Source organism: Phasianus colchicus, chromosome 5 (assembly GCF_987193195.1).
Source record: "Phasianus colchicus chromosome 5, bPhaCol1.hap1.1, whole genome shotgun sequence".
Lineage (NCBI taxonomy): Eukaryota > Metazoa > Chordata > Aves > Galliformes > Phasianidae > Phasianus > Phasianus colchicus.
This window is the reverse complement of record NC_143440.1, coordinates 36,788,789-36,815,169: the sequence shown is the minus strand read 5'-3', so window position 1 is coordinate 36,815,169 and position 26,381 is coordinate 36,788,789. Positions and strand designations below refer to the sequence as shown.

The 26,381-nt window shown below is 40.9% G+C and overlaps 1 protein-coding gene and 1 long non-coding RNA gene across 6 annotated transcripts in view; one reads left to right on the top strand and one right to left on the bottom strand.

The window, feature by feature from the left end:
* The first annotated feature begins 2,622 nt into the window (after nucleotides 1-2,622).
* Nucleotides 2,623-26,381, top strand: part of LOC149917855 (uncharacterized) — a 58,870-nt gene continuing 35,111 nt past the window's right edge. The window contains exon 1 of the long non-coding RNA XR_016466967.1: nucleotides 2,623-3,111. This is a non-coding gene — a long non-coding RNA (uncharacterized LOC149917855). The remainder of the gene's footprint in view (nucleotides 3,112-26,381) is intronic.
* NPAS3 (neuronal PAS domain protein 3) overlaps nucleotides 22,909-26,381 on the bottom strand; it is a 596,956-nt gene continuing 593,483 nt past the window's right edge. For all 5 annotated transcript variants that reach the window (XM_090141311.1, XM_090141312.1, XM_090141313.1 and 2 more), the window contains one exon: nucleotides 22,909-25,232. In XM_090141311.1, coding sequence (XP_089997437.1) covers nucleotides 23,923-25,232 — 1,310 coding nt within the window. In that variant the 3' untranslated portion in view covers nucleotides 22,909-23,922. The remainder of the gene's footprint in view (nucleotides 25,233-26,381) is intronic.

Here is a 26,381-nt window from a genome sequence, read left to right as displayed (position 1 = left end):
GTCTCAGTAGTGCTGGGGCTACTAAATAAATGGCAGTAGGTGACATGGATGAACTACAGTCCCAACATCAATTCTCATGTGGGGACACCCAGGCAGTGGCAGCGTGCTGCTGTGCTCCTTTGCTGACCAAGCAGTGGGGAAGATCTTGCTGCAGTGGGAGAGGAGGCAGTTAGTGGTGTCTGATCTAGGCCAGTATTCCAGAGGCTAACAGACCTGGAGAGGAGGCAGGTGGGAGCATATTAGTTCCTTTAATTTTGACACTTTCTCAGCTTATACCTGATGAGACCCTTGTGCTATAATACATCGAAGTAACAAAATCAGAATGGAGCTTTAACTGGAGCACTGGGGATGAGGAAAGAAGATCACTAAACAATGGAGCCACTGCATTTAAACAGACAGGCTTCTGTGCCTGGATGTGTCCCCTTTTTTCCCAACTGTGTCAGTTTGATTAATAAAAATCACTGTGTCCCCTTACAAGCTTTGCCCCTCTGATGTAACTATTACTATTTAATAAATTCCAGAAACATGAAGTTGAGGCAGTTTCCCAATCCCTTATGCCCCATGATCTATGAAGAATTGCTGCAGCACGATCTTTCAAACACCATCATGCTGCGTGCAGTCCTGCGGAATCTAAACTGGAAAACCATCAGCCAAATACTCCAGCTAACAAATAAGCAGCTGAAGGGACAGCACAGTTCAGAAGCGTTGGGAAAAGCTATCTCAACCCCCCTTTGCCCTGTGGTGCTATTGGTGTTACTGAAGAAGGCCACTTCGGTTGTTCCTCTGCTAGCAGGGTGCATAGCAGTAAGAGGGGAGAGCAAGCATGGGCTTGGCACAGGAGTTAACTGTAGGGCAGTGCTGCAGCCTCCTGGGGTGAGGGAGAAGGTTATCTAGCAGTCTGGAAACAGTGGGCACCAGCATGTCATCCTGGAGCCGTAGGAATCATGGAATCATAGAATCACAAGGTTGGAAATGACCTATAAGATCATCTAGACCAACTGTCTTTTTATTACCACTGCTACCAAAAACTAACCCATATCTCGCAATTCCTCATCCAGATGCCTCTTGAACACTGCCAGGGATGGCGACTCCACGACCTCCCTGGGCAGGCCATTCCAGTGCCTGACCACTCTGAGAGAAAAAGTTCTTCCTCATGTCTAACCTAAACCTCCTCTGATACAACTTGTGGCCATTTCCCTGGGTCCTGTTTGTTGCCTGGGAGAAGAGGCCAAACCCCTCATCACCACAACCTCCCTTCAGGAAGTTGTAGAGTGCGATGAGGTCTCCCCTGAGCCTCCTCTTCTCCAGACTGAACAATCCCAGCTCCCTCAGCCATTCTTCATAAGACTTGTGCTCCAGACCCCTCACCAGTTTTGTTGCCCTTCTCTGGACTAGGAGAGCTTGGGGCAGCTGGGGAAGCCTACCCACAAACCTGAGAGTGGGAGTCCAAGTGTCTGTTTGTTTGGGGTTACAGTGTGTAGCAATGACCTCCCTTGCTGCTGGCACAGGGGGTTAGTTAATTCCCAGCTCCTGCCAGGATGCTGGGCTGGAGGCACCCCCTGACCAGACGTCTCTTTCAAAGCATTATGCAAGTGGGTGTAGGAGATTTGCAAGGGATGAGCCATCAGCACAGCAAAAAGACTCTGCCCTGAGAAGAGATGAATCTCCATTTTGGGGAAACATCTGTCCCAGTACTGCAGGTTGGGCTGGAGCTATGCAAAGAGGTGGCTTTCCCCTGGCTTCAGTGTCACAGGTAGCCTTTAACAGGTAGGCTGGTGTGACACTCAGTAATGCCCCTCCCTTACGTGTACCCCACGTACCCAAATTGCCCTGCCAGAGAGCTCACAGATTGTTCCTTGACAGAGGATGCAGAGTTCTAATAGCTGATAAAAGATGACACCACTGTCATTACTGTCATCATACCCTCTTGCTTGCTCTAACACCAGTACAAGGAACCAGCCACATCTCCATGCTGTAACAGACTCAGCAGCTGCTGCTTGCGGGAAGTTTGGAGATGAAAGCATCCTGGGCTCCTCCAGTCCCAGAGAGCTGTGAGTGAGTGTTTGTTTCTCTGCACAGCCAGAGGGAAGTGTCATTTCCAAGGGGAGTTAATTTGAGAAAACTCAGTCGCACTTCTAGTAGCAACTAATGTTGATATTATAAAACAGTTATTTTTTCCTAAAAGGACTGCAAAATAAAACAACACAGCACATGTTTTGAGAGGAGAACAATTTAGACAGCAGCAGTTTTTCCATCAAGCCTTTGTTATGGCTCAGATAACCTTCCAGGTTCTTTACCTAGCTACTGGAGGAAAAACATGCTAGGTTTTCAGTGCACAGAAGGGATTAATTCCCTCTACCAGGGCTGACATAGGAGCTATGATCTATAGGCTGATCTATAGCTAAAAGCATTTACTACTCCAGAAAGGCATACCTTTGAAGTTAGTTGTGGGTTTTTGTTGTTTTGTTGTGTTTTAATGTAGGTGCTTTTTTTTTTTTTTTTTTTTTTTTTAACTTAGGTAAACTGGAAAAGAGGAGAGCTAGACAGATGCAGAAGTACATCACCTGCCAGGGATGCAGACTTACTAAGCTTTCCTAGAGCCATTCTCAGGAGGGGCCAGGCTGATGTGCTATAGTCAGACACAGCTGTGGTTCCATGGCCCCATGTGCTCCATTCTCCTGCCCAGCTGTCTGCTAGCTGTGCTACAGCACAGCATTACTGCCCACACCTGAGACCCCACCAAGTAGGGGCAAAAGGGGTGTGGTTTGGATTTGGCTCAGCTGCAGCTCATGTCTCATCATGTGCTTCTCTGGGGTAAAGTGCAGCCCTGGGGTGGTTTACAGGAGGCTCTGGAAAATATGTTTCTAGAGCCTTCTTCCCAAGGAAGTTAGTGCTTTTCTGGTGGTTCTGGACTGTTCAGAAGGAGTGAGGCATAGCTGTGTGTCTTTGTGGGGTTGTGTAGTGTGTGTCCTGCCTAGGAGCCCTGTGTCAGCTTCTGGGCCTGATCTCAGGCACTGATGGGAAAGGGCAATCAATGTGCAAAGCTGCAATCAAGCTGACAGGCTTCTGATATCCAGGAGGACTACAAAACTTTGCTATTCAACCTACAAGGTAATTATATATTTATGTTTTTTTTTTCATATTGGGCAATTAGTTGTGCTATTCCTAATGATGTGCAAGTTACTGATGATGATGGATGCTTTTTAAATCCCGAAGCAGAGAATGTAACTCACGTTAAGTTGGAAAAAAAAAGTCTTTGTTTTAATGTGTATTGTATTCAAGGAACCTAAGAGAGAAAGCAATCGAGATTTGATTTCCTTTTTGAACGTGAAGTGAAAGCATTTCCAGAAAAATAAGAAAAGAAAACTTAGTGGTATTTTTCATGCAGGGAGAAAAACAGGCTCCTTCAAGCAAGAGGAGAATTGGAGCTCCCACGTTGTGGTTAAGTGCTGCCAAACTGGCTGATCTGTTCCCCGAACAGAAAGTTGTTGTACAAAATAATTATATGTCGTATACAGAGGGTACAAAACAGTGATATCCTTGCTGTCTGCCTTTCTTTATTTAAAGCCTGGTGTGCTGGCTGTCATGGCAATTCATAGGATTTGTGGATGTGGTGCTGGGGCTGTGCTGTGTGTTGCAGGTAGAGGTCCTGGTCTGTGACTGGTGGACCAAGAGTGGCTGCAGAAGGCCACCAGGTATGGTCAGGCTACGACCTCAGAGAGGTGTTGTGGGATGTTTTTTATTTACTAAACTCTGTAGTTTGAGTAACTGTGACACATTTCCCACCTTTACAGTGGTTCACTGGATGCATCATTGCTGTGATGTACAGCATTTCTCCATGTATAGCAGAGCTCTAATCAGGAGAGGTAGTATCTGTTGTTAAGATGTACCAGTGGCTTCTCTTGTGTGAAAGGAAGGAAAAGAAATAAGACATCTGAACAGACATGTAATGGGTGATGGAAGAGGCTTAGCAGACTTAAGCTTAGCTGCCTTCAGAGAATTTTCAAAAGCTCACTGCAAACACTTCTGTTTCAAAGCTTATGCTCCTTTATCTATGAGAAGCTAAACACTGGATAATTCTTTAATTAGTTCCCAACAAGATGTTTTTCTCTGTAGCCAAGGCTCACAACGGGATAATTATGTCTTTAGTTTTAAAACAAATGTCAATACAGAAAGTTATTTTGATTTCTATCTTAAAACGTTTATTTTTGTTCACACTCCTAGTGTTGGCCCTCACCTGCAGGTATCTCTCTTTGGTTTGAGAGACACTGAATGCTCTATTTTCAGCTCTTTGTGCTGCTGTCACTGCGCAAGGATATGGTGGAGCTGAATCTGTTATGGCAAGCTCTGAGCCACCATTGTTTCCAGCTCAGCTGATGCAGACCCTGTTAATCTAACAACCAACACACATGTGGTCCGGAGTGCCCAAGTGTAGGTAATACCACATGACAGATGTATGTGTAGAGCTTCCTGGGCCCTCTGTGAAGCATGGCAGAAGAAAGTGGAGCTGCCTTTCTATTCCTAGTTGCTTATACCCTGAAGCAAGATGCCAGCATTCTGGCACCAGGCTTACCCAAGGAGGCTGGCTTCATTCACACACCAGAAGATCCCAAGTACTCAGCTCTACAATGTGTGTCCTTTTGATGAGGGATCATAGCCTTTGTGGTTAACCCACTGTGGTTTCTCCATTTCCTAGGGAGCAAATGAATTTTTGTTGATTCGAGAGTAAATTTATCTGAACTGGAAAATTGCAGCTCAGCATTCCTCAAGAAAGTTGTGGGAAAAAATTGCTCTCCTATTAGTCATTTGGAGGGGGGAAGATCAGAGACCTACAGAACATGACCCCTTGGACACCTTAAAACAGTGATTGTTTCTTCCAGGAATAAGGAGAGTGGGGAGAAGGATGAAGTGAAAGCACAATTGGTCTTAAAATGCAGAAAAGGTTACTACAAAGAATAAGGAAATAGTTTGTTCTTGATACCTGTGTCAGATGACAACAGTAATGGGATAAAATCACAGCAAGGAAGTTGCTGGTTAGCCATTAGGAAAAGCTTTCTTAAGGCTGGGATGCTGAAGCATGGTGCTTCTGAAGGGGCTATGGCGATACCACCATCAGAGGTGTGGCTGTAGAAACTTCTACCAGGAGTGATGCAGGTAGAAGGGATTGTTTTTTTTTTTTCTTTTTCTGGGAGCAGTTTTGGCAGCAATAAGGTCTCTGTTGCTTTTGTACCCAGGGGCTGGTCATGCCATCTCATGCTGGGTGAGAGGATGGCCTCACTCATAGCCATGGTGGGGAGGGGTCCTGTTCAGTTCAAGCGGGTTACACTTACTCTATTATTTGATGCCTAAATCTTCTGATATAGTGCCTAAGGCTGTGGATTGTCTTCCTCTTCTTCCTTCGTAAAATTAGAATTCAGATCCTGGTGCCCCTTTTGGACCTCAAGGTAGAGTCAAGAGCAGATATAGACCAGGGTTACGTCCTGTTTTTGCTCCTGCTGTGCAGCTGGTTGGGCTCTCTGTTTTCTGGGAGAGGTTGACTTTTAGGTCACCTTCAATTATTCTTTACAAATGGATATAATATTAGGGGGTGAAAGGGAACAAGGAAGAAATATACACTGGGTTATCTAAAGTTGTCCTTTGAGAACATATGGGATCTTGAAGGGGGAAGATGCTTTCTCTCCACCCAGATCACGTCCTGGCTAAAGAGAAAGAGGCATATCCACATGGAAGTCAGCATTTGCTACTTCTGTTGAATGTTTTACTTCCCTTTGCAAAGCTGTGTTGATTTGCAAGTATATTGCAAATAAATTCTCACTTGAGTCATTAATCCTTTCAGCACGTGTGAATGAGAATGTGTTAACTAACATGACTGTAAATGCAAGCAGTTGGGATACTAGCAGTTGAGCCTAGGTGTGCTCATAACTCATATTAAATACTATGGATCATTCTTGCAGACTTGCTTTGACTTTTAGAACTGGCAGTCTGTCAAAATTTTATATAAGGTTGGGACCTATAGTTTTCTGGCTGCTATAAATACATTAATATCATAAGCCAAATGTTTCCCCCCTTATTGTTAATGTATTTCCTTTGCTTAGTCTCTGTGAACGTGTCCAGGGAACACAAGAAAATCATTGGAGTCTCAGCTTCCTTTCATTCCCCTTGTCAGCAAATTGTGGCCAGAAGATGTAGATGGGGCCATTTTGGAGGAAGTGGGGGCTTCTCCTGTCTCAACAGATGCCATATCCTCTGTAGCAGGCTCAGCTTTTTGGGTGGGATGGAAACATGCTGCCTTCCCCTCTGTTGTCACACTGGGCTCCTGTGTGCACTTGCACTGCTGTTCACAGAGATATTTTGCCTGCCACTCAGTAGCCTCAGGGTGGCATGTTGCAGTCCTGATCAGAAGCAGAACGGTCACCATCAAATTGCATGTGCAGGCCCAGTGCCCTCCAGTTTGCTGACTTTTTCCCTTGTAGCAAACAGGAGTTCTCTTCTTCACATCCAACAATTCTGGCAGTTATTGACATTACATCAGGTTTAGCAAGAGAGGGTCAGAGATGAGCAGGCACTGGATGACCTTTGCTTGAAAAATGAGTCTTGCAAATAAAAAATTAAAGTGCAGGAGAGGACTGTGACATGGCTGTTGTGTGGGCAACGTGCAAGATTGCAGCTTTTTTCGTACTGACAGCTTGAATGATGCTTGGATATGTACTTGCAATCTCGAAACACGATTGAAATGGAGAACTTTGTGCAATCATAGCTATCTACCCCATCTTCCCAGAGCCCCTAATGCTCTGCAAACCATTGGTCAACTCTTTCTTTCATGGCTCTGGTTGAAATTATTTTCTGTTGGTATTTAAGAAGAGCTTGCTTTACCTGGCTGTGCAGCAATGCCTCTGTGATGTGTGAAAGTTTCTTATTAGAAATATGTCAGGACCTAAAGCAACACACTCTTGTAATCTGTTTAGTATGACTCCTGGACAGAGAATAGCAGGAAAGTCATTTGAAACTTTTATTTTTGTTCTCAGCCATAATTAATTGCACAGATCAGTGCCTAATTTGTTCTTTCAAGTATCAGTAGAGTGATGATGAGAAGGTTCAATAAATCAAACATGGAAGTGTTGCCACCAAGTGGTACAAGCTGTGTTAGGCAATGTCTCTTCTTGATCACAGTGATGAATCTGAGGTGCTCTGATGTATTTATAAAAGAAGATTTTTTTCTTTTTTTTTTTTCCCTTTGCTTAATTTTTCCCTTTTGTGATACGTTTTACTTCTCATAGTTGTAAATGATCATACCAGCACCCATCTCCATGCAGTCATGGGGTGCATTGACCACCTCTTCCTGCACTGGGTGGAGCTGCAGGCAGTGGAGGAGCAAGTGTGAAAGGTCTCCAGGGTACAGGACTGTTCAAACATCCCTCGTTGGGTTGCAGCATATTCCTTCTTCCTTAACCTTGAGTGTGAGTGAAGAGAGCAGTCCCAGAGGGGGACTTTGCCCCTTGGCCTGGAGACTGACCAAGCACTGTTCTAGCCTGTCCCTTTAATGTCCAGTGCACTCCTGAGTGACTTGGAACATTTAAAAATAATTTCCATATTTATATAGTTTTTAATGGCAATTATGTGAGTGCTAAAGTGTTTTGTTTTTCAGCTAAATTACTAAGTGTGCTGTACTTCAGCCACAGGTTTCTTTACTCTGCTGGAGCTGAGTAATGGCCTTTGCCTGCTATTTAGAAAACCTAGGTTTAAAAAAATTTAAAAAGGAAGAATTTTGCACCACAAGAGAACCGGGGAGTAATGCGGGGGGATTGCTAGGGGCTGCCAACCTCCCCCCCCTTTTTTTTAATAACAAAGGTTAAAAGCAAACAGGCAAAAACTTGGTTGTGCACACACTTGCTCATGTATGTATAGGCATGCAGTCTCGTCTCCAGGCAGGCATGCTGAAATTCCTAGCACCTGGTGTGGATGTGTGGGCTCTGTAGATTCCATGCCCCTTAGACTCTGCCAGCACCAGCAAAAGCTAGACCTGAGCAGCAGCATGGGAATTGTCATTTTGTCACTGGAAAGGTGCTGGTCCAGCATGCAGGTGCTTAGAGAGCTGAAAGTCATTGTGGTCAAAGCATGGTACAGGGTTGGCCTTATCAATAAGTTGTATGGTGGGAATAAGAACCAAACAGGAGGGAATTAGGTCAAAAAGATGCTTTTTTCAGAACTGACGCTTCCTCAGCAGACATCACTTCCTAGCTTTCTACCACCAACCTCTCCCTTTCTGTCTTTGGATAATTGCCTTTCATTTCTTAGAATGAAAGCCTGAAGTACTCTCTTTATTTATTTATTTTAATTTTAACGTTGCCACCATTATCATCAGACCAAACAAATGATGGCAAAAAGCAGAATCAGTCACCAAGGCCCTTTTATCTCGGCTCTAGTCTCTGCTAACTACAAATCACAGTAGAGGAGTTAAATTTAATGCAGCTGAGAGGAAAGAGTGGAAGGGAATTGGCAAATGTATGCATTAGTGAAATGTAATGGTAGAAAAGGTCTCTGAAAAGATGCCTTCCAAGCTTTTATAAGTGCAATTGTGAATATAATTCAGTTTTGTCTTTCCCTGTTTAGAAGTGCAAGAAAATAAACCGGAATGTCAACCTAAATAACAGCTAGCATTGTTGCGCAGGGAAAATATTGTAATTAGGATATCAGATCTCTAAAATGTCTTATCCAGATCAGCAGAACTTGGTTGAAATGGCTTGTTTCACTCTATTATAAAGAGTATATTTAACTTGACCATTTATGAATAGCTAATATGTTTCTAATATGACTGCTTTTTAGACATCACATTTGCAAATGACTCATCCACTTTTTTTATTATTATTATTACTACTAGTCCTTTAAAAATAATTAACACAGATAAATCAAATAGACTATTTAAAATAATGAATTCATAAGCAGATGAAGTAATTATTTTGGAAATTATTATAGCAAATTGAGGCTTTTTTTTTTTTTTTACCAGTGGGGTTTTGCACATGGAAAAAGCCAAATTTTTATGTCAGCTGGCTGTTTGTATACAATTGTAGCTGGCATGTATCTGTAAACCTGTTACCTACATTTGTAAGCAGAATCTATGCATTTTTCTTACTTCCTTTTAAAGAGTTATTAACATAAACAGAAATTGCCATTTAAAAAAAAATGTTAAAACACAAGCATAGAGGACTATGAGGAGTCAGTGGAGAACTTTCTGTGGCTTCAACTAAAACTGTGTCCTTTGACAGGGGTTTAAAGCAAATTGAATAAAGTCTTGTCAACTTAGAACCATACCCACCCTACATACCATATATATATATATATATATATATATATATAATATATTAATTCTGACTTTACAAGGGCCAGAAAGCTTCCTGGTTATTATAGATTTATTTGCTCATGGGCAAATATCTTTACTGAAGGTGTTAAATTGCCAGATAATTCTGGTACAATGAATACTGTGCTAAATATCTGACAGAAACAAGTGAAATATAACAAAACCCTTAAGTATTGTTGATTAAGCAGCGTATGTAAATTTTGATCACCAAAATTGTGGGCCAAATTTTATAGAGCTTAATGGCATGAGAAAAATACCCAATTAAGAATCTCTAGATACCCCATCTGTAGACATGTTCAGGGTCAGATTGGATGGGGCCTTGAGCCACCTGGTCTGGTGGAAGATGTTCCTGATGATGGCACAGGATTGGACTAGATGGATTTTTGGACTCAATGATCTCTAGAGGTCTTTTATAACCAATCCAATTCTGTATTTAAATGTCCTTTTCCATTCAATCCATTCTGTAATTCACCCTATGATTAAAATGCCTGTGAGCTGCAGGCAACTCGCTAGTATCAAAGATCTAGTTATTTGTGAAGTAGTATATTCCCAGGAATGTCATGTACCAGTATCTTTGTATCCAGATGAACTTATTCTCCTCCTTGACCCTGGAAGCAGGGTCGTAGGAAGCAGGACGTACTGTCCATTCAGGGTGTTGAGTTCACCACTGGTGACTTGCTTGACAAGTGAATTAGAGTCTTCCAGACTACCGTCTGTGGGTCTTGACACTTGCAGAGCACAACCTATGTCTGACTTCAGTCATCCCCTGGAGATGCCAGTAGCTATACACTGGGTAGGTTGTGCAGGCACATCTAAATTTTTTTCCCCCAGCTCCGAGCCCAGCTGTGTCACTGAATGTTATTTGCAGGCCTGTAAAGCAAGCAGAGAGGGATTAAAATTCCTCAATGCCTGTGAGGAGCTGCAAGGAGAAACAATTTCTGGCCTGATCGCTTCATGAGGACGGTTGTGCATGGTAGCATGCAGTGCCCAGGCCTTCCTCAGGCTGTGATCCTACAGACAAGATCTCAGCTACCCAACTTTGTTTTCCACTCTATTAACTGCTTCATGAAATGGCACAACTTGAAGATGCCTACTCAGACATCTTCTGTTCTTTCCCCACTATCTTCCTGTGTCACAATTAGTGATGGCCTTTGAGGTTTGCAGCTTTGGAAGAGGCCTGACTTAATGTGTTGCAGAGCAGTGTATTGCTCTGGAACAATAGCTGCCAGACTGGCTGGCCTTGGGCTTTTCCATGTGCATTGCTTCCTCCGTTTATGAGGAGGGGGAAAAAAACAGTAACAAAACAGCAACTGAAAATTATATCAGCAACTACTGTAGCCTTTCAGCAGAAATTGAACGGGTAAAATTTGGATGCTACAAAAAACTATAAATAGAGCATCCAGAGCAGAAAAGTACAGGAAGGAAGAGGAAGCCTCTAATAAATTACAGATCTTTAAAGGATCCAAGAGGGAGGAAAAAAGCCAGGGAACAGGAACAACAGGAAAATTTTAAAGACGCTTATACTGAATATTATAAATTCATGTGAGAAGTGCCTCTCTTCTCTCAGTGTGGGAAGATGCTAATGTTTTGGTATATCATCCTTATGTAGGGAAAAGGTTGAGGCTTTATAGTCCATATAGTCCACAACTGCTTTTGTTGTATTGTGATTAACAAGTCATGCTGCTAAAATTGTATTAAATGGGACTCATGCCTTCTTGCTGTCACAGTTTTCAGAGCAATTGCTTCTCATTCAGCTTGCTTGTCCACTGAGAACCTGGCACTCAACGAAACGCAAAGTGTTATTTAAGTTAATAAAACATCCTTGTTCCAAATACCTACTACTGTGAAATGTGAACAGAGGAGGGACACCAGGTCCCATTCTGTGTGGAGAAACCCAGATGAAATAGATACCAGTGTGATTTTGTTTAGAGTTGTCATGGAAATTCAGCTTCCCTCAGTGTGGTGCCAGGGAAAGCAAACACTTCCCTGCGTTCACCCCAGGTGAGTGAAGTGCTTGGGCTGTGACTTGCTGGGGGTGCCCTGCAGAGAGCTGCCCACCAGACCAGCCTGTCCAGGCAGTGCTCTGCAGGCAGGTGCCTGGGCAGAGGCACACAGCTTTATCCATGTGAACAGGGGAAGCTTTGTGCCCAGTGGTTTTGCTGGTGAACTGCAAGACCAGGAATGGGATCCGAATCTGAATGAGAGTGATAGTAGTAGTGAAGGTGAAATTGTTTTCCAGCCTCCAGCATTGTGCTTCAGAACTCTCCTGCTTCCCTTTCTAGTCATATTCCCCTAATAAACATGAAGAAAAAAAAAAAGTGATATAAATTTGCATGCACACAGAGTGAGGGATCATGCGGTTTTTACAGTCAAATTTGAAGATGAATTAGTCTTTGAGATACCGTCTGTTTAAGGATTATGTTGTTAATAACCTAAATTTGACACACACTTTTTTTTCCCCCTTCAGTCACTACCCACAAAGCCTCTCTGAAAATTATCTCTTATGAAGCTGTGTCATTAATGGCTTCCTGCGAGGTTTCTTTTGGAAGCGGCAGAAAGGTAAATAAAAATGAATTAATACAGCATTGTGGGTTTTTAGGCAAAATATGCAAATATCATACTGACAAAACCTTACCAGCATTAAAGGCTTTCAGATCGTATCCTCAGAGGCTCTTCTTGTGGAATCAGAAGCATTTAGGCAACCTTTAACTTAGTTTATGTGTAATACACATGCATACTCTCTGTCACTCTCTCACTTCCTAATGTCCTCTTGGAACAGTTCCCACTGGTGCAGTTCTCTGCTTTGCAGTTCATGAATTTTATTTTCAATCAATAAATAAACCTATTATCAAAGTTCTGTATTCTCATCATATATTGTCATTTCTCATAAACCATTTCATTGTATGGGTCAGCTTCACAAAGCACATGCCACTTAACTAGATTTTTCTGCATGGGGCTGCACAGCATACGAATGGAATGTGCATGGAAGTGTAATCAGATTTCAATTCTAACTAATACTTGTGAATAAGTTTGTTTGTTATTATTAAGTTGCTTTGAGACAGTAATCAGGACTTAGGTATTTCATGGTGTTCTTTTCTGTAATATATTCTTATAGTGTGGAGCAGGCCTCCCCAAAGTATCCTATTCCATCAAAGAAAGTGTTATTTCTAGTGTATAACATTACACCATTTACCAGGCATTTCAGACAAGTAAAGAAAAGCTTCTTGCATGCTCCTTTCAAGGTCGCTAAGTTCCCACTGTGGCAAATTATAAAGGGAATCTGTTTGAGAGCCAGTGACCTATTATGATGAAACCCTCCTAATTGCTCGTGTAGATTTTTTTAGGAAGTATTATTTTAGGCACTTCTTGAAGAGACAGGCTGTCTTTGTGGTGATTGAGTCTTTAGATATTTTTTGATTTGTGCCTTGTATTTTATCTGTCAGCCCAGAGTATTAAATACTGCTATCATATGCAGTCATCAAATGATTGTATTACAAGGTTAACAGACAAATAATATTTCAAAATGAAAGCCTTCAAGTTGCCTACTTTTCTGACCTCCGAAAGTGTATAATATTATGTAGAAATGAAGGGGTGGGGGGAAGTCTATCAATAACAACAACAAAAAAGAATAGGAGCAAGTAGGGGTCAAGGAAGGAAAGTAAATGTTCTTAGTGAAGTGCGATCCCATAAACACAGTGGAATCCAAGGCTATTTTGAACTAATCTTGATAGTATCTCTAGTAGTTAGTCTCCACGGCTATCACTGCTATGGGACAGTAGATTTGATGCTAATGCTCCTTCTTCTACAGTGCACCACCACCACTACTGGTACAAATACAAGTTCTACTGCTAATAGCAGTAGCATCACTACTATGTAGCATCACTACACACATCTATCTAATTAGAGGGGCCTATTTTCTTAGATCTGTTTTATGTATCACTCTCTCCACAATTACTGCTTCTTTTGGATTCAGCCAAAATAGCAGAAGGGAAGATTTTTAAGAAGCATGAATCTCCCAAAGGAGGAACTTGGGATTTTCCACTTTTCTGAGGGATGTGTGGACTCCAGGGAGTTATCTTTCCATTTGCAATGAGGGCTCAGGTTCGCAATGAGGAAAGAAAGCTTGCATGTGTGTTCTAACTGAGGGCCTAGGGTGTTATAGCTTCTTCATAAAGTTTGAAAAAATATCTTGCCTGTATTGTAAGGCTTTCTCTTATCTCAGATGTCTGTTTCTCAGGTGTCTGATCCCTCTCTTCTGCTGATGTCTTGACTGCAGAGCTCTACTGATTCCTGCGGGTACAATTTACCTGCTACAGGAAACAGAGTTAACATAACAATGAAAAGATTCCTTAAAAAAATCACTATTTGCTTGCAAAAAATACAATGGCAAGCATAGGCAGAAGCTTACAGACATGACAGATAATTTTATTGCTGGTCTTACTTAGCAGTTTTTGTTCACTTTTTATTTTTCCTGATTTAGTCCTTAACTCCACAAATAAATTGCACGCTTATGGAGCAGATTCCTTACTTGTATCAGCAAGGTCACTGTTTCATGAGGTCTTCTGGCCAGAAGGACTGTTACTGTCATCTAGTCTATCACCCATGATTCGTTCTGAAAAATAATTTCTGCTTGAAGGGTATGGTGTGTAACTCACTCATCGATGTAACTTTCTGTGGTATACGTCGAGCCAATAGCTGGTCTTTTAAGGATGTTTGGTACTTAGGATTATACGCGTGACTTTGTATTATGCATTTGATACTAAGCCATATTTCTTTGCCTGTGGGACTGTATATAGAAGTAATGTATCATTATGCCAATGACAATATTCTAGCTGTGAGTACTAGTGATGTGATAATTCTGTCATCTTGAGCTCTGCTTTGATTATCATTTTTTTTTTCTTTTCTGCTTTTTTTATTTGCCTAAGAAGTACACAATAGTTTAACTTCCTCTTCAAAACTTCTCATTCATCTTCAGGAGGGTGAGCAATCTTTTCTGAACAGAGAAGACATGCTCCAACTATTTCTTTATACCCTTCTAACCCTTATCTTTTAGTTATGCTTCTCTGCATTGACCTACTGTTTCTGCACATTATTTTTCTGAGCATGTCTGTACTGGCTGTTACAGGGTCAAGGCCTTGAAAGCAAGCCAGACTGATTTGGGGGCCTCTTTCCTTTGTTTCAGTGGATGTTTGCCAGAAACTCTATGTCCTGCAGCAGCACTAACTGGGCTGAACTCTCCCAGAGCAGTATCTCTCCACCGTACACTGACTGCTGCATTTCTGATTTGAAGGCACAAGGGAGCCAAGCGCATACATATAATAGCAATGATCCTCCACAGGGTGTAGATTAGAGGGCTCCCTCCACAGCACCTGGGGAGTGCTGTGAGGCAGGAGGCCAAAGGTTAGGTTCCCAAGGGATGGCTTTGACCCATCTGGATCTCACCATGCTTGATGTATGTATATTGTCAAACAAGCTCAAGACAGACTGTTGGGATCTTTTTTTTTTTCCCCCTACTCAAGCTAAAGAGGCAGCAATTATGCTTACAGCATTGAGGGAGATATTTCCAGTCACAGAGGCAGAAAGGCCAGTAAATTATTCCGAAGTTACACTTCAAATGCTGCCAGGATTAACTGCCAAGAATCTTTTTGCGTAGTGCTTATGCAGGCTGTTTCCCTGCCCTAGCCAGCAAAGAGGGGACATGGGGCACAACTTGCCCAGCTGCATCTTGTGCTTTCTCAGCCCACCTCTCATATTGTATATCTCCGTGCAAAGAGTTGCTCCCCTGGTGGTGTTCAGGAGCATCATGTAGGAGAGGAGCAGGCACATTCTTCAAGAGAAGCAAGATCCCAAATGTCTCAATGGCAGTCTGATCATTCCTTAAGGAACCAGGACTGAATAGCCATTCCTCCCTTTCTTTCTTCCTCTATACTTCCTTTACCTAATGCTTTCACTATTCTGTAAAGAAGTGAGAAAACTGATGCATTTGATGCAGTACCTGTGTTCTCTAGTACCTTGGTTGAAGTGCAGAAGTCTTCGTGTCCTTCTGCTGTGCCTGTGCAAGAAGCATATGTTCATGTCAAAAGGCTACATGTAAGCTAGCTTATGCAGGTATAGCACTTCTCAGAAGCTGTGGGACAATACTCTGCTCCACTGTGAAAGTCATGATGTGCAGGCACTCTTGTCTGTGAAGCTCTTAAATTAAAAGTTTCCTGAAAGAACTCATACTTCTCTTTCTTTCTTATTGTATTAGACTTGTTGTTGATCAGTGGAAAGGAATATGCTCAATACTAAGCACTTGTTGAAAAGACACAATTGTTTCATGAGGGAGTTGATCTACTTCTGGTCATGACTTTTACACATGTAGAAGAGTATTCGAGGAAATACGAGGTTTTCTTTTAATGTCTTTTGATTCTGGTTCCATCATAGATGAATAAAAGCAGAACTCAGTTAATTCTCTCCTTATCCTCAATGATCACATAATCTTCTGTGACAGAAACATGCTAGACTGATGTAGATGAAAGTTCTTTTTTTTCTTCTCTGGAGGAATTCTGGTTGCTTCCCCAGGCAGGAATTTGATCACTAAGAAGTTATTGGCAAACCATCAGACCTGTACTGTTCCCTTTTAGTCTATCAGTGATTCCCATGTCTCATCTCCACATGAAGCATCTGTAGGTTGCAGTTTATAGCGGGTCCCCTTTGAGTGTGTGTCCTGATTTAATACCAACCTAATATAGTTTGGTTAGAGATAGTCATCATGGATTTACAAAAGGGAGGTCATGCTTAACAATCTTGATTCATTTCTCTGAGGAAGTGACAATGAGAGTGGACAGGGGTGAAAAAGGAGACATAATTTACTTGGACTTGAAAAGGCTCTCAATACAGTGCCACATAACAAATTCATTTATAAGGTTAGCAAGTATAGGACTGATGGTACAATACTTGATTGGATATAAAATTGGCTTGATAACAAGGGCCAGGGAGTGGCAGTAATGGTTATAGATCACACTAGGGAAGTGCTATGCAATGAGGGGTGGGTGCTTGAAAACATAGTGAAGCTAACAAAGGATGGGTAAAACCAAAAGCAATGGTGTTGGAGGAAAAAGAGAAAAATGATGCCATCCAGGTAACCTAAAAGCATGAGGTTGTAGCTTCATGGGAAGCAAACAGTCACATCAATGTGTAACTGGAAATTTTGAGTAGCATTCAGTGAAGAAAATTATCTAAGAACTGAAAGGGGGAGAAGCCAGGCCTACTGGCTGCAGGCCCTGCAGCAGAGGTAAAAGCAGAGAGAGAGCAGGGACCTTTCCACGTAGGTAGGAAAGAGGACAAAAGTCAGTTTGCTCACAGTGCCAATGAGCAATAAGAGTATTTTCAGAAACTGATCTTACTGTGTGAAGTCCTTGGACCTTTGCTATGGGAACAAATCACAGAATCTAGGGTGTATTTTTCATCTCCAAGTACATCTTTTGGAGAATCCTATTTCTTTCAATTTTCTATAATCTAAGAAGACTTGACTTCCTGCATTGAAATTAGCATCTTGCAGGATAGTGACAAAGGCTATCTTACGTGCTGTAATAAAGCAGAGAACTGACTAGAAGAAAGAAATTAAATTATAACCAAAGTATGGAAGAGACAGCAGAGTGCTAAGAGGCCTCAGAGATTCTCAGCATTGAGCAGAAATTTGTTTCAGTGAATACTCACCTCTGTATGAAGTATCATCTTGGATGGTACTCTAAGGGGGTTGCCATTGGGGTTTGCACTGCTGGTAGTTCAAGAAAATAGAAGCTTTAATGTCCACCAGAGTTTCCGCTCCAGAATCCTTTTCTTTTTTTTTTTTTTTATTAAAGACCTATTTCCACAAAGCAAGTGCAAGAAAGCAATGACTTTCAACTCTAGCTGTGGTTCTCCCTCAATTCCCACTTCTTTTTAGACAGGAACCTCTGGAAGGATCAGACCATGCAGTTCAGGAAGACCTGGAAACACTTTTTAATTAAACAAAAAAGAGCTGCCCTGTTAGCATGTGTGTGGTGTGGTGCGGTGCGGATTAGAAAGAAAACCTGATGCATTGTAGCAATTAGCCAGACTCATTTATCTATTGTTTGTGCTATAGGCTGCGCTTAGTTATTTGCTTATGAGTATTGGCTCAAAACCTTGGTCCTTCTCTCAAAGCCATTAAAGTCATTAGTTGAGGTCTTATTGATTTGAACAAGACCAAGGCTTGACTCATTGTGTCTGTTCAGAGGATACCAATAAACTTTTAAATCAGTCAAGGCTGTAGACTCATTCTGCTAGGGTCAAACGGTTAATACATCCTGTTCCTGTCATTTCCGCTATAAATCTATGAATGCTTTTAAAACAAGAGGAAAACTTGATTCCCTTCCTTTTGCGAGAAAATATTACGCTCCCTTTTATTACAACGAAGATGGGGGTCCTTTTCCTGAGAAAAGCTTGTAATGGCAAAGGTAATATCAATACATTCCTTTGTCTCTAGAGTCAGTGAAAAGTAATTAGAGAGAAAGAAATGAGCCTGCTTGCTGTAAAGCAATGCAACCCTTCTCCTACTGACTTCCCATAAGCCTTTGCTGGGCACTGATGTCTATTAAGAGATCCCTTATTTTCAGCATTTCATCTAGGTTGCGCAATCTCCTCAAGATGGAAAAGATTTTAACTTCCTATCAATATAATCAAACTCATGATTATTGACTTCATTTGTGTGACTTTGTACCTGGGTCATTAAACTCCAGTTTTACTTCCATTCTCTCCCTGTTGAATTTAGTAGTGCAAACAAAACTGTGATGGAGAATACCAATCCTAATTTTGTTCATTTAAAAGCAGAACTCTGCAATCTGTTCTTATCTCACGTTCTGTTGCTTTCAGGAAGATCTCAATGGATCTAGTGAAGCAAAGAGTGGTATGGGAATGGAAATAGTTCATGAAAAATGGGTCTTGAGAGGTTATTTCAAAGCTGATAAAGGAATCAGTGGGGTCTTTTTTAAGTCAGTAAATATAGCTGGCCATACACTATGTAAACACTACTTGGGCTGAGCGGGAGGCTAGCAGCTTCCGCTGGTCACCTTTTCTGATAAACAGATGAAATGAGAGAAGAAGAAAGGACCTTTCTTATGCATATGTATTTAGACGTATTACTGTGTCCATTTTGAAAGCCAAGCTGGCAGTTAGTGGATTGTGTCTCTGTGTGCATACACACGCATGTTTTTTAAATGGTTTGATCTTACCTGAGAATCTGTGGCTCTGGTTACATTCCATTTGTTCACACTTCTGTAGGCTCCATAGTGAGCTTGCTGGATAGATGACAGTTCATTAAGTTAGCTGACAGTGCACATACAGCCTTTCCACCCACCTCCCCCAGCCCTAAAATAAAAAATAAAGAAATTAAAATGGCAAGAAGGAAAAATACTATGCAAATAGCTCTGAAAGCATAGACACATTTAAGCTAATGCAGTTCTGAGCATCATAATAAAAAAATGTTCTGTCAGGGATGTTGCAGTTACTCCAGTTATATGACCACCTTGCAGCAGTGCCAGTGCAGGCTGTCAGAACTGGTTATCTCAGTAAGGCTGAAAAAACGTTCATCACTAACTTTTTAGAGTCACAATTCAAAAGAACCCTTTTTCTTTTCTTCTTCCTTGCAACAGTTAAGGTAGCTTCTAGGTACTTGGGCATCTCATATTGCAAAGCAAGTGGTTCGGAGATAGCAGTTAGTGAGATCAGTTGCTTTTGAAAATGTTCTTTTGGTGTTATGACTCAGTTTGTCAACTTCCAGCATGTTATTTCTCCAAATATTATTAAAAAAACCCGAACAACTACTAGATCAACTGCAAAGATCCCTTTTCGAAGGGTTCAGCACTTTCAAGTAGTTCATTCTGTTTCTTAAAGTTGCTGCAGGGCCTGTTCCCTGGAGTTATATCAATGTAAGAGCACTACTATAAGGATGAAACCACAGAACAGTCATTCTGTTACTTTCTTTAACGTGAAAACCTTCTTGTTCAACTAGGAATCCTCAAGCAGTGCGTTCATGTAGACCATCAACTCTGCTCTCATACAATGTGTGGTCAGAACAGCTGAGTTTTAAAAAGCTTTTATACCAGCTCAGAAAAACCTCTCAAGCCCCCCTTTGGGATTAGTGGCTTTAGTTAATGTTGGTTAACACTTATTTGGAACAGGCATGTTATTCTTTCCTTAACCTTTATTCTCATCGTTCTTCCAATCTCCATTTAAATTCCGTTTTCCCCTCTGTTGGCGTCTGTACCCTCAGCTACCTCACAAACAAGATGCATTGCCAGCTGGCATGCAAGAGCAGAACTGAAAGCAGTGCTGCTAACCCCTGCTCCTCTCCACTCCCTGCAAGTTGGAGGCGTATCAAGCTTGATGCTGAGATCCCAAAAAGCAGAATTCTGAGCTCCTTGGGAACTCAAAGACCTGGGTTTGAGGCTATTAAGCTATTGGGCTGGCTCACTGAACTACAGTTGTTCATACATCTCTGTTTTATACTTTTTTTTTTTTTTGGAATGAGCACACATTCCTACTTGTACTGAGTATTTGTTGTGCTGTGAAAAGGTGACCAGAAAACAGTGCAACAGATTATAGGCAGTTTTAATCAGTTTTGTTAAGGCAACCAAAATCAGGTCCAGAATGACAAGCCCAATGCTTTTCAAAGCGATTTAAGGATGGGAAAAGATTTGGACAAACCAGTGTTGCAGTAGGTTTTGGCTATGGGCAGCACTGACTTGATTTTATGTGCCCAAAACTTCTGCTCTTAATCAAAGAAGAAATTGAGAACTCATAAATAACAAAATAAAATACAGAATCTGGAAAAACTTCATCCAGCCCCGCGCACTGCTGCTCACTCTTTTGACCCACACACAGTGATTGAACCTAAACTATATTTAACCTTCCCCCAACCTGTCCACCCCTGAGTTTGGTTCTGAATTTGTCATGTCTTTTTTTCTACATTGGTAAATGTTTCTGTCTTCAGTTTGTAAGGTAGAAAGCCTACCCACAGGACACCAACAACTTCCATGTTGCCTGTTTGGGGAAAGAAAGTACATATTTAAAAGAATCAGCAATCTAGAGAGAGAGGATATAATGTGATTGAAGATTTTCACTGTAACATTGTAGAGTACAAAAAAAGAAAATATAAAGTGCATTTTAAATGATTAATGTACAAAAGCTGACCTCTTCCAGTGTGCATTAATCAAGAAAAAATGCACACTGTCTATAGTGGTTAATGTTGCAGGTCCATTATTTAGCTTTGATAATGTGCATAAAAATGTTCAATATGACAATGAGTTGGGGTAGCTGAGAATTTAGGATGGTGGCAAGTTTGTTGTAGTATTTGGATTAGCATTCTTAACCTACATCTTGACAGCTTCTTTTCTTCAGTTTGGAAGAGTTAACAAAATCTAGCTGTATCCTCTTTCATTTTTAGTTATATATATATATTTATATATATATATATATATATATATATTTTAAACAAAACAATTTAAAAATACCTGCTTAAACAAATACTACCAGCATTCATTAGTCAGGATGGTTATATGTGAAAGAAATGATGCCAGATAGTAACAAATCCAAGAGAAGTTTATTATGAAAATGGCACCTGCGGGATGAAAAAAAATTAAGTTACATAAAGACAACCATGTATGACATGTATGAGAATCTACAAAAGTATAAAAAGAACCCTGTTGTAAATGAAGTATGTACATTTCTGATTTGCAGCATTATCAATGATCAATGAAAAAAATGTTTCAAATAAGCCAGGCACTCGAGAAGTTAGATTCGGTTAGCTTAACACAAAATAAATGTACCATAGCTGTCACTTTTTAACGTTTTAATTTTTTTTTTTTATATTGTAGAGTTGGTAACACTGCTAAGATTTATACGAACAGAATCCCTTTCCCCGTTATTCAGCTACTTGGCACCAGTCTCCTCATAAAAGATTTCATATATTTGTACAAGAAATAGTTAAAAACACAGACACAGTCTTCACAGGTAATGAAGTTTTTTTTCATTTTGTAATTTTAAACACTATGGATTTAGACAGCAGCTGTGATTATCTGTTAGTTTAAATCACCAGAAATCATTTTGACACAACACAGAAACATTTATAAAAAAAACAAAACAAAACAAAAAAACAACAGCTGTCTAGCTGTTCTTTGTAGCTGATAGGTGCACTCCTTTGATTGTTCAATAGCTAGAGTAGAGCATCCAAAATTAAACTCTGAATTTCCCAATCAGCTTTCTTGCCTTTTTTAGTCTTACTTAAATCCTTCAAATTTAACCTTTAAAAGCTCATTAATTAAATTTGTGACATCCAATTCCCTTTCACTATTGTTCCGCTGCGGCTTGGACCGACATCTCAAATTCAAAGCTATTGGAGGAATTGACTCAACACAGTGAGTGATCAAAAATTCAAAGGACAGCTGAGTTAATAGATTAGCATTGCACACATAAGCAAATATATATGACAGTTCTAAGCTGTTTCCTTTTTACATGACATTGGTTGACCTTTGAAAGGATTTCCTATCTCACTGGTGATTGCTGTATGTATTGCTCCCTCAGCCTACCTGGGAGAAAACCAAAGAAATGCACCCTCTGCTTACGGTTAGAGCACAAGGGACTCTGGGAATGTTAACAACTGAGGCTATATGGCATCAATTTGCTTAATAAATCTGAGCATTACTCTGTAGTGCATTGTGTGGTACACTGGAAGAGTAAGTCACACCCAGAATTCCTCTGTGGGAAAAATGGCTCCATTAACCTTGAGCTAGTTAAGAGTCTTTTCTCTGAGAGTGAAGAAGAGAGAACAAGAGAGGAAGAGAAAGAGACGGGAAGCGTGGAGGGGAGGGGAGAAGTGGGGAGAGAGAGGTTGGAGAATACACAACAGCAAAGCAACTGCAGAAATTAAAAGGTATACAGACAGTGGAAGCAGCATAAGGTGACAGAGGAAGGCCACCACACAAAAACCACTAACCCCCAAGAATCACTGGTTCACTAGGACTGCAGGAATGGGACTTTACCACTCCAGACTAGAGATAAAGCACAGAGAAGACAAAGGACAAAACAACTACATTAGCTTAGTATATACTGCATATAGTAACACACATTGAAACTGCAATGGGACTGACAGCCAAGGACACTTACACATTGTACACATTACAGTTCTCACATCTGTTATTAGATGCCTTAACAAACAGCTGCCAAAGATGGAGTGGAAGAAGAATTTATATTTGACAGTCATTTGCAGTGTTTGACACTACACTGTGATTTCTGGCAATGAAGACAAAATAGGAGATTTCTTCTCTTTTACTTAATGTGCAGTTTTCAGTTGTAGTTATCTATTTCAAGCTTATTAACCCATTCTTTAGTTTTATAACATATTGGTTTCAACACTAGAAATAAGGAAAAAGCAACAAAATACCCAAATCAAAGAACAAAAAGAAATTTACAACCTTCCCTCTATAATATTAAATGAAAACAAAACATGTTAAATAGTTCTTCTGTTTTTTTTTTTGTGTGTTTTTTTTTTTTTTTTTTACTCTGAAGTGTTATTTGATGTAGAATTAGCCTCAGTTACACTGAGAAAAGAAAACAAACAACAAAGCAAAACAATATGCACCTAAGAAACTGCTCCTTGCATCAATTAAATTGAGTTTTTTATTTTTAAGCACTTTTTGAAAAAGGCTTCCTGACCCATTTAAATTTAACGTGAGGCTATGCTTGTTAGTTTGGAGGTAAAAAATTTAAGTCCTGCAGCAAATGTTAATGAGGGCTTTTGTCTTAACTAACCAAGGAGACTGCAGCACCCGACTATAGACCAGTACGGAACACATTCTTTTCAAAAAACCCAGCCCACAAGCTGCAAATTGTATGAAGATATTACAGATTAATAAATGATAGCACCATGGTTTTAGAAATTAAGTTAAAGTTTCAGTAATTAACATTTAGTCCAACTTTTCAACATTCTAGTCACAGGCCAGAAATTAACTTTTTAAGAACCCAAATTATTTTATGTGCAAGTAAGAAAATCTTAACCGTAAAAAGAGAATTAAACTCTGCATAAAATTCTAAAATACTATCCCCTATTTTAAAGGAATTAGGAACAAAAACCCCTTTTCATTTGACTTAGTCAAACAGGGCACATTGTTTATGCTTGTCTCTTTTAATCTTGATCATATCAAGATCATTTTGAAGTAAAACCAATGGTTGTCACTTTAAAATCTCTTTACCACAACACTGAGTATTCTATGGCAGAGGCATACACATTAAAGGCATCTTAATAAAGATGCAAAGGAAAAAACACACATCTTAGAAGAAGACAAAATGGCAGGCAACTGGTACTTCAACTCTCTGAAGGCAAAAATAAAAAAATATCTTTACATTAAAGAATAAGTCAAGTTAAAGAGAAGGGGAATGAAATGGGGACTGTCATATTGAGAGAATAAACTGACCTGCTCGAATTCAAAGTGCTAGAATTAAAGGTCTAAATTAAAACATAGTCTATGCCTCAGAGCTTAACACTGAACACAGTATGTGGTCATATTTCAATCCTCTTTCCGTTCCAGAGTCTGTGTAGTATGAATGCCATTGCTGTACACAGGAAATGGAAGAGTGGAAAAAAGTCCTTCGGCAGTCGTGAACACATTCCCTGCAGGCATTTGGGTCAGACTGGCCCCGCTCACAGCACTTCCAAACGGTCCCGACATATTGAGTCGGTGAACGTGGTGGTAGAGCATTTCCATCGGTGTTTTAGGATCCAGCCCAAAGCTGGGGCTGTTAACATCAACAAAGTTAACAGCGTGGGTGTTGGGGAGGAGGTTGCCCTGCATGGCTAAAGTAACTTCAGCTGGAGCATACCGAATAGTGCCAGTGGTGTAGACCCTCTGAGCAGCAGTGCTTGTTGCGGCAAGGGTTCCTGTTACCCTGTGAACCAAAGGAAGCACCACATTGCCTGCTTGCAACCTCTGAAGGGCTTCCAGATCCCCAGTGTACAACAAAGAGTTGGAAGTTGTGGGACCACCTGGGTGTTTATCCCTTGGAGATGCTGAAAGCGGGGGTGACAAAGGGTCAGAGGACACAGGAGCCAAGGCTGAGTTGGATGAGGTGCTGAACTGAGTTTTGCGGCTGGCAGTATTTTCAGTCCCTGGTGGGGTGAGAACAGAGTCTGGAATGGAGACATGTAAACTACTGCTGGCTTGGGGGGAAGGGAAGTGCTCGGAGCTGGGGGGCTTGGTCATACTGTAGGGTGATTCATTCCTTGAGATTTCCCTGTTGGGGGGGTAATTCCAAATACTGCTATCGTTATCAAAATTGATAGGTTCTGAGATTTCTGTTTTAATTTTGAGCACTGAGGCACTGTTTGGTGACGAGAGCAGCTGGGGCTGGTCCACCAAAGCTGAGTCAAGTCCGTTTGGGCTTGAGGTGCTTGACAACCTTCTCCGGGTCGTGCTGCCTCCCTTTTGCTTTTTTCTTCTCTTCTTCCTCTTTTGATGTTTGCTAGAAGACTGGGCATTTACTTCCCCTGCACTGTCTGAGTCCTTGGCACTGTCTGAGGTCAGTGATTCACAGTTCTGCAACCGCAAGTCTGACTCACTCTCAACAAAACGCTCCACCTTGATCTGCATAGAACCAAGAGTGCCAAAACTGTCCTCAGGAGCTTTTTGATTCTCGAAGTCCGAATTCTCAAAGCTGTCATCACTGTCCCTGCTGTCCTGGTTGCTGGAGCTGTTCCCATCATCATTACAGTTCATTTCATTATCTGACTGATTTCCTGACTTTTTCCTGTCGGATTCAGGGTCTTCACTGTTTTCTGACTGGTTTCCTTTCTCATCTGACTTCGAGTTCTCATTGTCCTCTAAAGCAAAAGTAAAGTGAAACAAATCATTAGCAATGAGAATATAATATTACAGCCCAAATCTAGATTTCTACCTACCAATGAGGCACTCTCTTCTGTAGAGCCATGCTTATTTGCAATATGGTGTTGGCAGAGTTTTGATCACCATTAATCTCTCTGACTTGGGATATTCAAGGCACTAAAGGCCTGTGCTATTTGTCTGGTCTGAATTTTCCTTGAACATATACTAAGGCACCTTGGATGAGGAGACCTTTATATCTGCTCTGTTGGTAAGAACTGTCTTGACAACTGTGAGCACAAGAGCCCTGTTTCACCTGAAGGAAGAGGAGTCAGTGAACAATCCCATTATGACCATTATGCTCTGATTATTGTTTTTTCACTTATGTGTTCCCCTCAAGTGGGAAGGCATCAAGATGTAGCACTATTAACTAATGAGGATTCTTAGTCCTCTCATCTCATTTTCCTTCACCTTCACCACTTTCAAAGAGGCACAGCATCTCTGACTGCTGTGGAATTTCTGCCACTCTCCTCCAGTATTGAGAGGAGAAGCAGGTCATATGTGTATAAATCTGAATGAATAAACCAGTTTAAACAATTTTGTTACGTTGCTAGACTGGCTTTTCATATTCTCTTGAAGGACAAGGAAAAAAAAACACAGAAAAAAAAATCAGGCAGTGAATTAAATTCTCGATTGATCCAAATCATCTAAGGGCCATTGAAAGCAGCCCAGCTACAGCACTGAGAAGCTGTCACTCTTCTGAATTCTTTCAGTTGTGTTTTAGATTTTTTTAAACTAATTTGAATACGGATGAGATAAACACTCTAGTCCACTGGACTCAGACAGCCAAGGCAGCTTTGAGAATGAATACTCCCCATTATCATGCTGTGTTTGAAAGGGTCATGAAAGGCTTCAGGAGACCCCGTCTTTTACAGAACAGCCAGATATCTTTTGTTCGGAAATAAAAGATTTCTTTTTTTTTTTTTTTTTTTTTCACTCATCAGGGCCAAGTACTGCTCCTTTCAGTACATTTGTGTTGGAGAGGGGAAGGGGCAATTTTCTTTTACAGATTGGTTACTCCTGGAGCCATGTTAATACCAAACAGTGCTGGAAAAGCTGGAGCAGGTAGGCCTGATGGGAAAGCTGCCTGA